Here is a 13335-nt window from a genome sequence, read left to right on the forward strand (position 1 = left end):
TGACTACGATTATTGCCGGATCCCTTGGTGCTTGGCTCCGGTGTCTCTGACCCCCTAGTGGGTCAACAGTCCACGACACCAGGACTATTCCAAGAGATAGTGGTCTGGTGGCTCTCCTGCAGTAAAGGCCAGATCCCTGTATAGGGTTTAAAGGGTGAAAACCGGGGGAATGGCAGGATAACGTCCTCAGGACTAGCCCAAAGTCAGACCGGTTGGTTGGCACAGTGGGTCCACACTCTCTGCCTGTAAGGCTACTTTCACACTCTCGTTTGGTGCTGATCCGTCATGGATCTGCACAGATGGATCCGTTCAGATAATACAACCGTCTGCGTCCGTTCAGAACGGATCCGTTTGTATTATCTCTTAGGGCTCTTTCACACTTGTGTTCTTGTCTTCCGGCATAGAGTTCCGTCGTCGGGGCTCTATGCCGGAAGAATCCTGATCAGGATTATCCTAATGCATTCTGAATGGAGAGAAATCCGTTCAGGATGCATCAGGATGTCTTCAGTTCCGGAACGGAACGTTTTTTGGCCGGAGAAAATACCGCAGCATGCTGCGCTTTTTGCTCCGGTCAAAAATCCTGAAGACTTGCCGCAAGGCCGGATCCGGAATTAATGCCCGATGAAAGGCATTAATCCAGATCCGGCCTTAAGCTAAACGTCGTTTTGGCGCATTACCGGATCCGACGTTTAGCTTTTTCTGAATGGTTACCATGGCTGCAAGGACGCTAAAGTCCTGGTAGCCATGGTAAAGTGTAGTGGGGAGCGGGGGAGCAGTATACTTACCGTCCGTGCGGCTCCCCGGGCGCTTCAGAATGACGTCAGGGCGCCCCAAGCGCATGGATCACGTCATCCATGCGCATGGGGCGCTCTGACGTCATTCTGGAGCGCCCTGGGAGCCGTACGGTCTGTAAGTATACTGCTCCCCCGCTCCCCACTGCTACTATGGCAGCCAGGACTTTAATAGCGTCCTGGCTGCCATAGTAACACTGAACGCATTTTGAAGACGGATCCGTCTTCAAATGCTTTCAGTTCACTTGCGGTGTTACGGATCCGGCGGGCACTTCCGGCAAATGGAGTACACGACGGATCCGGACAACGCAAGTGGGAAAGAGGCCTAACATGGCCAAGACCGTCTTGAACACCATTGAAAGTCAATGGAGGACGGATCAGTTTTCTATTGTGCCAGATTGTGTCATAGAAAACGGATCCGTCCCCATGGACTTACATTGTGTGTCAGGACGGATCCGTTTGGCTCAGTTTCATCAGACGGACACTAAAACGCTGCGCAGTGTTTTGGTGTCCGCCTCCAGAGCGGAATAGTGACAGAACGAAGGCAAACTGACGCATTCTGAGCGGATCCTTTTCCCTTCAGAATGCATTGGGGCAAAACTGATCCGTTTTAAACCGCTTGTGAGAGCCCTGAACGGATCTCACAAACGGAAACCAAAACGCCAGTGTGAAAGTAGCCTAACAAAGAACTCCTGGGGGAATATACAACATATATGGTTTTAATGTCAAATTTTAAAATGTCAAAGACATTCATGAACTCATGTTCAGTGTGTGAGGAATTTAAAGAGGAGCTATAACCTCTCCTGACATGTCTATTTAGTAACTACTTCCATTCCCCATGTAATACCAATCCTGGAGCATCTATTTTTATGACTCTTTGCTGTGCCATTCCTCTATTATTCCTTCTAGAAGTTAACAAATGAATTGCCTGAGGTCTGGAAAAAAAAAGCTCGGATGGATGTTACCAGTTAGGGGTGTGTCCCTGCCAGTGGCGTATCCAAGCTATGGCAGCCATGGCTAGTGCCATAGGCGCCAAGCGGGGGGGGGGGGCGACAAAAAAAAAAATATCATGAAAAAAAAATTCCCACCCATTCTGCAGCCACCTCCTTTAGCCCCAGCGCTGGCGGCGGCACGCAAATTAACTTGGAAAGTACTTTTACCTTGGCTGGACAGTCTGGACTGAGAGCTGGCATGTAGGAGAAAGACAGGCGCCCCCATGATTTTCTATGAATGGGATCGCCCAGTCCGTCCGTGTATCTGCTAACTTGCAGAGGCTCCGCCTCCAGCTCCGCCTCCAGCTCCGCCTACCCTCCTCTGCGTATCGTAGCTTCATTTATCCAAGCGTGTCACTCGTGAGGTGACTGACTGCACTGAGGTGAAGTGAGGAGAAGAACTGTGAGAAGTTGGACGATTGGACCCCCAGCCAGGCAGCACTGCTAGTCTGCTACGGTACACACACACATCATGATCACACTGTATAATGATGTACTGACATTCTGCAATCTGCCAAGCACTGCAGGCAACCTAATAAATGTAACCTTGCTAAATACCTAATATAGTGCTGCTAAATATATGGAATAAATAAATTAGAATTATGCATAGATATCCTAAATAAAGTGATTTGTGCAAGTTGTACCTGCTGTTGCACAAATCACTTTATTTATATCTATGGCTATGCATAATTATAATTAATTTAATCCATATTGTGCAAGCACTATATTGGATGGGCTGCTTGCTTCTGTTTGAGACTGTCATGATGCCAGGCTTAGGCTATTGTCACACTGGGGCGTTGCGCTATTGGCGGTAAAGCGTCGCTATTTGAGCGGCGCTTTACTGTAGTTTTTGCGGCGCTATTCAGCCGCTAGCAGGGCGCCTCAAATATGCGGCTCGCAGGACTTTGAGCTTCCACTAGCTGCCCAAAAAGGGTTAAAACCGCCCGCAAAATGCAGCTTGCAGCGGTGCATTGCTGGCGGTTCGGCGGCGCTGCCCATTGATTTCAATGGGCAGTGGCGCTTTCGAATCAGTGTGTACACTGTTCCTACAGCGCCTCAAAGATGTGGCTAAAAGGACTTTTTTTTATTGTCCTGCCAACGCACCGCTCCAGTGTTAAAACCCTCTGGCTTTCACATTGGAGTGCTCTATTTTGTAGCGCTGTAGCACCTGCAAAGCGCCCTGAAAGAGCGGCTCCATTCACTCCTGTGTGAAGAAAGCCAGAGGGCTTTAACACTGGAGCAGTGCGTTTGCAAGCAGCATCTTTGAGGCGCTGTAGGAGTGGCTCCTAAAGTGCCCCTGCCCATTGAAATCAAAGCGGTGCTTTGCAGGCGTTTTTTTTAACCCTTTCTCGGCCGCTAGCGGGAGTTAAAAGCGCCCCGCTAGCGGCTGAACAGTGCCGCAAAAAAGACGGTAAAGCGCCGTTAAAAATAGCAGCACTTTACCACCGACGCCCCCACCCCCCAGTGTGAAAGAGGCCTTAAAGTCATCATCAGGTGCGATTGTGCGTATGTGCTAAGCAGACAGGGCCGCTGGTGATCCTACTTCCTCTCTCCCCCCAGGGGCGCAGTTTCAGTGCTTGCCATAGGCGCCATTTTCACTAGATACGCCTCTGGTCCCTGCACAGTCTGACACTGGAAGCCCTGATTGGGCAGTGTCATACTGTGCAGGGACACCCCCCCCCCCCCCCTTACTGGTAACACCCAGCTGGACCTTTATTACAGACTGCTGGCAATTCATTCATAACTTCTAGCAGGACTAACAAAGGAATGGCACAGCATAAGAATAGATGCTCCAGAGGTGTTATTACATGGGGGATGAAAGGAGTTACTAAAACAGACATGTCAGGGGAGGTGACAGCTTTATGGACCTGTCATACAACACTAAGCAATAATATGTGAAAGTGACAGAATTTGTGCAAAAATGTACAAGTTGTCTAGTAACTGATTCATTCAAACAATTATCGCACTATTATGAGGATACGTTCACTTTAAAACGATGCCAGTTTCAAATATGGCGGATGCAGGCTCCTTCCCTGATAACCAGGCCCACGTCATCCACTTCCAGGTACACTTCCCCAAACAAACATGGCGGAAATGCGTTCATGAACTTGTGGGCCGTCCCCTCCGGGTTGTTGTGGGTTGGTCGCTGAGCTGTGTGTCCATGAGATGAGGAGCGCGATGTGTCCGGTGTAGCATGGCAGGCATCCGGGGAAATGCCGAACTTCCCGCTGAACACGCCTCCTCGGGGAGCCTGCTCGGTCCCGGAGAGCAGTGGCGCCCCCTGCAGGCAGACCCCATGGAGACACACTCGCATAGGCAGGAGAACGAGCTGCAGGTCCTGGAGGCCATCTATGGGAAGGACTTTACTGACCTGCGGAAAAGTTCTGCCTGGAAGGTAGAGAGTGAGACGTGTGCATTGTGACATATGAAGGATGCACTGTCAGGGCAAAGGGGCAGATGTGTCAGTTGGTCATGCAGATGCACACGTTGATCGGTCGCAGGGGCAGGTGCATGTATTGGTCGCAGATGCGCGCGTCAGTCATTTGGTTGGTTGCAGATGCGCGCGTCGGTCATTTGGTTGGTTGCAGATGCGCGCGTCGGTCATTTGGTTGGTTGCAGATGCGCGCGTCGGTCATTTGGTTGGTTGCAGATGCGCGCGACGGTCATTTGGTTGGTTGCAGATGCGCGCGTCGGTCATTTGGTTGGTTGCAGATGCGCGCGTCGGTCATTTGGTTGGTTGCAGATGCGCGCGTCGGTCATTTGGTTGGTTGCAGATGCGCGCGTCGGTCATTTGGTTGGTTGCAGATGCGCGTCGGTTGGTTTCACATGAATGCATGGATAGTCGCAGGGGCTGAAGGGAGCGCCAGTTGATCGGTTGCAGAGGCCAATGCACACGTTAAACTGTCGGAGAAGCATCGGTCAGTTGGTCGCAGGTCCGCGCGCCTGCCATTTGGTCGCCGGTGTGTGTGTCTGTCGCTGGGGGCCCGATGCAGGCGCCGGTCTGTCTCTGGGGGCCCGGTGCAGGCGCCGGTCTGTCTCTGGGGGCCCGGTGCAGGCGCCGGTCTGTCTCTGGGGGCCCGGTGCAGGCGCCGGTCTGTCGCTGGGGGCCCGGTGCAGGCGCCGGTCTGTCGCTGGGGGCCCGGTGCAGGCGCCGGTCTGTCGCTGGGGGCCCGGTGCAGGCGCCGGTCTGTCGCTGGGGGTGGTATATTGGCCAATAACAAGGACAGGTCCTGCAGATATTATTTATCAAACTAGAGCAGGACAGAGCTGAAACATTGCCCATAGTAACCAATCAGATCGCTGCTCTCATCTTTTCATGCACAGGGTATAAACTGAAAGAAGCGACCTGATTGGTTGCCGTGGGTGGCTGCTCCACTATTTCATGTGCACAGTTCTAATAAGTGTCCATTTTGTATAAAATGTCCGCATTGCTGCAGATAATAGTAGAACAAGCTCTGTGTCCGGTGTAACATGAGCATCGCTTCCTTCACTCACCTAGACTCTGAGGGGAATATTACAAGTTGTAACGGTATTGGCCATGCGCCATTTCGACAGGAATGGACGTGTGTGAATGTGAAGGGTCATATATTGGGGCACATCCTTCAGGTGAGGTGAACGGTGCCCACGACGTGTAGTGTCCGGTTAGTATGGTGGGTTTATGAGAGCCGTTTCTGTCAGGGTAAAATGGTGGTGGAGCCAGGGCTGCATTGATAACCCGTGACAACAATAAAATCATGAGCAGCCGTACAACATAGAAAATAATAGCATTTCAGTGACTCGTGAGCAGTTGTCAGTCCAGTCACCGGCAGCGGCCATGCGTCTTTCCACGTTGCTTGTAGCCGCAGGGTCACATTGCACGTATGTGACAGAGAACGAGAGTGTGCGACTTTTAGATTGATTTGCATTGCGACGCCTGTGGTGTGACCGCCTCGGCATAAATTGTGCCAAAATTATCAAAATGGCAGCAGCCTAGACTTGACATCCTCTTATGGCCGCCGCATGGTCCCTTGTGGAGGTAGGCCCATAATACAACGGGTGTACTTCGCTGTCGGGGTGCAGTTTGCATTTGACTTGATGTATTTTGGTTTGTAAATCTCCCTCAGCGTAGGTGACGCAGGGCGGTATGTAGGTCTGGTATGGCGCTATGCAGTAAGAACCAGAGTAAACCATTAAGAGGATAGTCACATCTTGTGCTGTATGTTATACAGAAAAATGTATAGAAACGTATGGCTTAATGTACGCATAGCCGATAATTGGGCAAACGTAGTTCAGATGTGCGTGCTTTTGACTCCATTTGTATTTGGACGTTTTCTTTTGCAGGATAGAACAACGTAGCGTACTGCACTTTTCTGTCCTGCAAAAAAAAAGGGTAGAAACGTATGTTTTTTTTTTTTTTTCTTTATTACATTTCTGTGAAAGGGAGACGGATGGAAACGTAAGACGATACATTTCCATCTGTTAAACGTATCGGTTTTTATCAAGATATTGCCTACTTTGTTTGATACGCTTCAAATCTTTATTTAAAAAAAGGTTTCACAAAAAAATCATGTTTTTTGTGGTAAAAAAGGACACAAACCTATTGAAACATATGCACACCCGTCAAAGGTGTACTGTAAAAAAAAAAAGGATACATAACCACAAAATTGCATACATTGTATACTTTTTTTTTTTTTTTTTACAGTATATCTATACATCTCAAAAATGAGATGTGAACAGGCCCTAAGAGGCGGAGTGGTTGCATCATGGCCGCTGCCCCTTCAAGCAGCTGGTCCCCTGAGGTGCTGAGGACCCCGCCGGTCTATAGTCGATGCCATATATCCTAAGGATAAGGGCTCATGCACCCAGGGCGTGGAATGAGCAGGGAGAACGGAGCCTCTAGGGGCAGGGGCAACGCCCCCCTTGCTCCTAGAGGCTAATTTGCATATTATAAATTAGGCCGAATGCACGCGGCCGTGAGCGGTCCATGGTATGCCGGCCTGGATTCCTGCTGAGAGCAGGAGAGCACGGCGTCATTGGTTGCTATAACGCTGTGCGCTTCATGCTGCCGCTGCACTACAGTAATACACTCGTACGACACTCGTAGCAACCAATGACGCCGTGCTCTCCTGCTGTCAGCAGGAATCCAGACCGTGTTACCACGGACCGCTCACGACCGCGTGCATTCGTCCTTACTGTGACAGCGAAGGGGCAGGGAAGGCGGTGTGGTTAACGTGACTTGAAGCAAGGAGGCCGCTAGAGAAGCGCGCCGGCAGGGGATTAAAGAACGTTTTTACAGCTTCTGCTTAACTACCTGCAGGAGGAAATTGATGGTTACAAACATGCTGCCGGCTACTCTCGGGTACTGCTGCCGGCCTGGGGCGTTTGTTGGAGGTGACAGGTTCCTGCTGTAGGGCGACACGTGGTTTTCACAGTGAAGAACACTTCTGGTTTATTTTACGTTGTGACATTCATAGCAGATTAATTACAAGTCTCCCCGTAAATTACCAGTAATTGTGGACTTGTCCCAGTTTTACTGTCACTAAATGCTCTGAATGACACCACTTGACATTTTATGTGTGTAGTTAACCCCCTCCTATACATCCTGCAGGTTTGCAGCGTTTCCCTCCATGTGCACAGGCAAACTGATAATTTCAGTCGTGGAGATGTCTTAAATCCATAGAAAATCTGTTACATATAGACTTACCAATAATTTCAACCTTTGCATGACAGTAATTTAGCCAGGGTGCGGAATCTCCTTAGGGCTCATGCACACGACCGTATGTATTTCGTGGTCTGCAAAAAATATGGATGACGTCTGTGTACATTCCATATTTTGCGGAACGGAACATCCGGCCTCTAATAGAACAGTCCTATCCTTGTCCGTGATGCAGACATGTTCTATTTTTTCTTGTGGAACGGAAATACGGACATACAGAAACGGAATGCACACGAAGTAACTATTGTTTTTTTTGCGGACCCACTGAAATGAATGGTTCTGCATACTGTCTGCCAAAAAACGGAACAGGCACAGATAGAAAATACGTTCGTCTGCATGAGCCCTTTACCCCTTCCCGACCTATGACGTACTACTACGTCATGGGGAACCACTGCGTTCCCGCAATTTGACGTAATAGTACGTCATAGTGATCGCGCGGGCACAGGAGCGGTGCGCGCATGATCACTCCAGGGGTCCGGCAGTCCGTGGTAGCCGGGCCCATGCTGTATCCGCCTGCATCGCTGTAAAAGCCGATTAACTCCTTCTATGCCGCGGTCTGCGCTGACCGCGACATAGAAGGGGTTTGTGTCGGGGGAGTGATCGCATCGAGTCCCCACGCTGCTGTGGCGGGGACCCGATGCCGTGCAGAGGCCTTCTACGGGAGCCGAGGAGATCCAGCCTCAGGCTGGGTCTCCTAGGCAACCTGTTAGTGCATGACACAGAGTAATACACTAACAGGCAATGCATTACAATACAGATGTATTGTAATGCATTGCAGAGGGGATCAGACCCCCAAAAGTGAATGTCATAAATAAAGTAAAGGAAAAAAAAGTGTTTTTAATAAAATTAATAAAGTAATGAAATTGATAAAGTAAAAAAGAAAAAAAAACGCCCCCTTTCCCCTTATTTTATAATAAAAAACAGAAAAAAACAAAACAAACCCACACATATTAGGTATCGCCGCGTCCGTAATGACCGGTTCTATAAATATATCACATGATCCACCATGTCCAATAAACACCATAATATTTTTAAAATAAAAACAGTGTAAAAAAAAGCAATTTTTATCACCTTACATCACAAAGTGCAACACCAAGCGATCAAAAAGGCGTATGTCCCACAAAATGGTATCAATAAAACCGTCACCTCATCCCGCAAAAAATGAGCCCCTACCTAAGACAATCGCCCCCCCAAAAAAATATAGCTCTCAGAACATGGAGCTACTAAAACATCTTTTTTTTGTTTTTGTTTCAAAACTGCTATTATTGTGCTAAAGTGAAATACATTTAAAAAAATACATATTAGGTATTGCCACGTCCGTAACAACCAGCTCTATAAAAATATCACATGACCTAACCCCTCAGCTGAACACCGTAAAAAAACAAACAAAAAAAAGCTATTTTTGTCACATTACATCACAAAAATTGCAACAGCAAGTGATCAAAAAGGCGTATGCCCCCCAAAATAGTACCAATCAGACCATCACCTCATCCCGCAAACAATTAGACCCTACCTAAGAGAATCGGTCAAAAAATAAAAAAGCTATGGCTCTCAGACTATGGAGACACTAAAATATCATTATTTCGGTTTCAAAAATGCTGTTATTGTGTAAAACTTAAATAAATAAGAAAAAGTAGACATATTAGGTATTGCCACGTGCGTAACGGTCTGCTCTATAAAAAAGTCACATGACCTAATCCCGAACTCAGGACCAGGCAGGAGAACGTGAACACTGCCTGGCCCTGTCAATCAAATCTAGCAAGGCATGGCTAGAGGTGGGAGTGTTCACATACCTGTTCTGATATTTTTTTTTAATGCTGCTTGTGCATAGGGTTGTTTAAAGGGAACCTGTCACCTCCAAAAACAATCTGAAGCCGCCAGCAGTGTGTTTCCAACGATTGTTTTGTTCCTGAAGGCAGATGCGGCAAAAGCTCAGAAAACTCTCCATTATCCCCTGCCGGCGCGCTTCTCTAGACATGCCCCTTCGCTGTGACTGACAGCGCTTATGCAGTAAATTCGGCAAAGCCAGCCAAACTGCCGGCTGTCAGTCACAGTGGAAGGGCAGGGAAGGGGACGTGGTTATCTTGACTTGAAGCAAGGAGGCCGCTGCCTCCGTGACTTCAAGCCTGACTAGAGAAGCGCGCCGGCAGGGGATAAAACAAAGTTTTCTGAGCTTTTACCGCATCTGCCTTCAGGAACAAAACAATCATCAGAAATGCACTGCTTCGGGAGCACTCAAAAACTATGTACACCTTTGATTAAATTTTACTGATTTTGGGCTAAAAATATTTTTTTCTAATTGGTCATTATTAAAAATATTTAAATGTTCTGTCACAGCTGTGTGAATTGTACTTTCACTTTTTGTCCTTAAAGCCCTTATTGCTAAATTACTAAAAGGTCATTAACACTTAATTAATCCACGTTCTTATCAGAAAGATAAGAATTAAGCTATAATGAGTGTTTAGGAGGTCAGAGATCAGCTGAGCTGCCTGACGGAACACAGAGCGTGTTACTAGAGAATCTCAAGGCTGTACAGAGAAAGGGGCTCAACATTTTTAATAAAGACCAATTGAAAAATGTATTTCTACCTCAAAATGTGTACAATGCAATACAAGCCTTTAAAATAGATGTGGTAAAATTAGGTGATTTGGGGTATAATTCTTCTATATATATATATTATTTTTTTTAATTTTATTTGGTTTACTGCAGGTCAAGCAGCCACCTGAAGTTACCCTCTCGTTACGCCCTCAATGTAATGAGTTCTATGTACAACTGGACCTTTGGGTAAAATGTCCACAGAGGTACCCTGACGTGTGAGTATTTCTATGCCAGTTTTCTAATACATTTAATCAGACACACTGGTAATGTGCAGCCATTATATGTGATTGATGAGTATTCTGAGAAATTATGGATGATCCGCTAATGTCTGACAGATGTGGCTTCCATCTATGGGATTCCTTCCTTGCCGACTCTATTATCATTTATAGGAGTTATGAATATGGCTGGACCATACCGTAAATCTGTTTTTCCTATTACAGCCCGCCTGAGGTACAGCTGAAGAATGTGAAGGGGTTATCAAAGGAAAATGTGAATTCCTTGACTTCCAGTTTGGAGGAACTCGCCAAAACACTTTGTGGTGAGGTAAGAGACCCTCCACTGTGCTCCTATTGTTCAATCTTGCAATTGGTTGTCGTTCCTCTTCTGCTTGACTGTCACATGACCGTAAAGGTATGTTCACACAACAGATTTAGAAAACACGTTTAAAAAATCAGTGCAATTTTTGAGCTTCTCATTCATTTAAATGGGAGAATCAACATGGAATCCGCTCCAAGATACAGCATGCTGCTGTTTTTTCCCATGCTGTTTTTTTTTTGACTACTATTGAAATGAATGGGAGGCTTTTTAGAGAAAACGTGAAAAACAGCGCCAAAAAATGTGTGAACCCTCTTTACAGTTGCGGCAAGACCTCCTATCTACCGATCGTGCGATCTCCCCCCTCTGGTTTGTCGTTTCCTCCTCTGTGCTGCTTATTTGGAATAATTGCCTGCTGATTTCTACAGGGCAGGCGCACTGTATGCCTATGGGCGGGTCGCTTGTCCAAATAACTGCTGTGCTCCGTCTAAGGGGATCGGGCAAACTGGTGTGGAGATCATGTGGTCAGCAGAAAGGACGCTGCAACTGTAAAATCTACATGACAGCCAGGCAGAAGAGGAGTCCCACCCAAAATGTAAAAGCGAGTGTCCTTTGTAATGGCGACAAATATATAGCTGAGCAGACAACCCCTTTAATATTAAATACTCTTCAACTGATCCTCACTGTTGACTTGTCTTCTCCAGGTGATGATTTATCAGCTCGCTGACCATGTGCAGACTTTCCTGACTGAACATAACCAGCCGCCTCCCAAGTCATTTCATGAGGAGATGTTGAAGAACCTACAGAGACAGCAGGAGAAAATTGCTTTGGAAGAAGAAAAACGAATCCAAGAGCTGAAAAGGAGAGAGGAGCAGACGGTAAGCCGGTGACAGTGGATACTCCATCTGTGGTACATTTTACTTGGCCAGCCTTTCCTCCCCTCCAGGAATCAAATCACTGCACAATCGTAACAAGTGCCACTGCAGCATATGATAGGTGGTCTCTGATTACACCACCATTTTGTCTTATTTTTCGACTGTATTGCGGTCATTAGAATAATGACTTTGTATTTTACAACATCTATAGGATGTTCGAACAGAGCAGCATTTTCTTGCAAACCTCTTACTGTGTGGGCAACAGGAAGCGGACACTATGGGCAAGATTTATCATCTCCCTGTGCCACTTTTTTACGTAAAAAAAAGTTGCTGACTTTTTAAACACCACTTGTGACAAATATTGTTGCAAGTGGCTTTTTACGCCGACCTCGCCACTTTCTGAAAGGGGGGCAGGACCGGTGGGCCTGACTCATTTATCTTTATTTCTCGCCCATATTCATTGGGGGACATAGAGACCATGGTATAGCTATGTCCCCTAGGAGGCGTTGACACTAGTAAAAACTCTTAGCTCCTCCCCTGGCAGCTATACCCCCTCCAGCCTGGAGAGAGAGCTTCAGTTTTTTATAGTGTCAATAGGAGGCAGTAGTTTCTTATTTTACTTCTTTTTCAGATGGAAAACAGTGGTCGCCTAGCCTCCCTGTTCTCCCGGGAGAGCACGCCAGCGTTGGTTCGCCACACTGCCTCCTCCCCCACAAGACGACAAGGTAGACCAGGGCAGCCCAGCTCCCCTGCATCCCACCAGCAGAAGGGTCTCCCATCTAAGGCCCCTTTTCCAGCGCCCTTCCACTATGCTGCCAGTAGCTGAAGGGGTGACCCTGCTGGAGAAGAGGAAGGGTGAAGATGGCGGCAGAGAAGAGGATGAAGATGAGGTGAGTACACGAGACTAGGTAAGTATGTTAACCCTCCTGGAGTCATTCCCAGCACCCCTGGAGTCATTCCCTTCACTCCCCCTCTTGTTGTCCTCAAAGCCGGGACAACGGCACATAGGGGGTTAATGACCGCCGTCCGGAGCGCACATGCAGAGAGGGGAGCGCAGGAGGCTCCAGCTCCCTGACAGGAATCTCCTGAGCGGCACCTACCACATTGCCACCCCTTTCGGGAGCGGACGCCGGGCGCGTCGCTCCGGAGGGGGATAACTGCCATGCGTTCGGCCAGCACCGCATCGGTGTTCCAGCCGTGATGTTGTTTGCCCTGCCCGCGGGCGCATTTCACGCGCTGCTCTGGTCTCTGTGGCCGGCCGATGCAGGGGCCAGCAATGCCCTAATCGGCTGTGCGCAGGGGCTTGGTTCGCCACTTTGCGGCCTGCTAGGCCGCAAATTTCGTCCCCTGATAGAGGGGGGGCACTCTGACGCGAGTTCTTCCTGCCCTACTTCCCCCTCCCCAGAAACATGCTGAGCTCCGCCCCCGGTCCTCAAATGGCCTTAACCCTTTCTGCCCAGCCACCTCTTAGGCCTGCATATCTGGGGATCTACTCCTAGTGCAAGTTTAGTAATGTGGAGAAACGTAACACTTTCCTGCCTCTTGTGCGCTTGAGGTCGGCATCTTAGTTTAAAAAATAAATAAAAATGTGCGCCATACGGGTCCCCCTCCTCTGCCCTCACTACCGCAGGACCACCCTGTCTGGTGGTATCACACTGGGCCCGTGTCATATCTCGGATAAGGAGGACCTCTCATAGTTCCCAATCCGCCCTCCGGGGCCGTTTGGTTAATAATTCTCCACCTTCGCAAATCCCGTGGAGGACAGCTGAAGTATTCCCAATCCACCTTCCGGGTCGTTTGATTGATAATTTCCACCTGCGCAATTCAGTGAAGGACCTCTGAAGGATTCC

At 48.2% G+C, this 13335-nt stretch overlaps 1 protein-coding gene across 1 annotated transcript in view; it reads left to right on the forward strand.

Annotated features, from left to right (window-relative positions):
- The first annotated feature begins 3911 nt into the window (after positions 1 to 3911).
- Positions 3912 to 13335, forward strand: part of EIF2AK4 (eukaryotic translation initiation factor 2 alpha kinase 4) — a 103071-nt gene continuing 93647 nt past the window's right edge. Inside the window, 4 exon segments of the mRNA XM_040411496.1 lie at positions 3912 to 4178; positions 10188 to 10291; positions 10517 to 10619; positions 11315 to 11488. Of these exon segments, the coding sequence (XP_040267430.1) occupies positions 3978 to 4178; positions 10188 to 10291; positions 10517 to 10619; positions 11315 to 11488 (582 nt within the window). The 5' untranslated portion in view covers positions 3912 to 3977.

This window comes from Bufo bufo, chromosome 11 (genome assembly GCF_905171765.1).
Source record: "Bufo bufo chromosome 11, aBufBuf1.1, whole genome shotgun sequence".
Taxonomy (NCBI): Eukaryota; Metazoa; Chordata; class Amphibia; order Anura; family Bufonidae; genus Bufo; species Bufo bufo.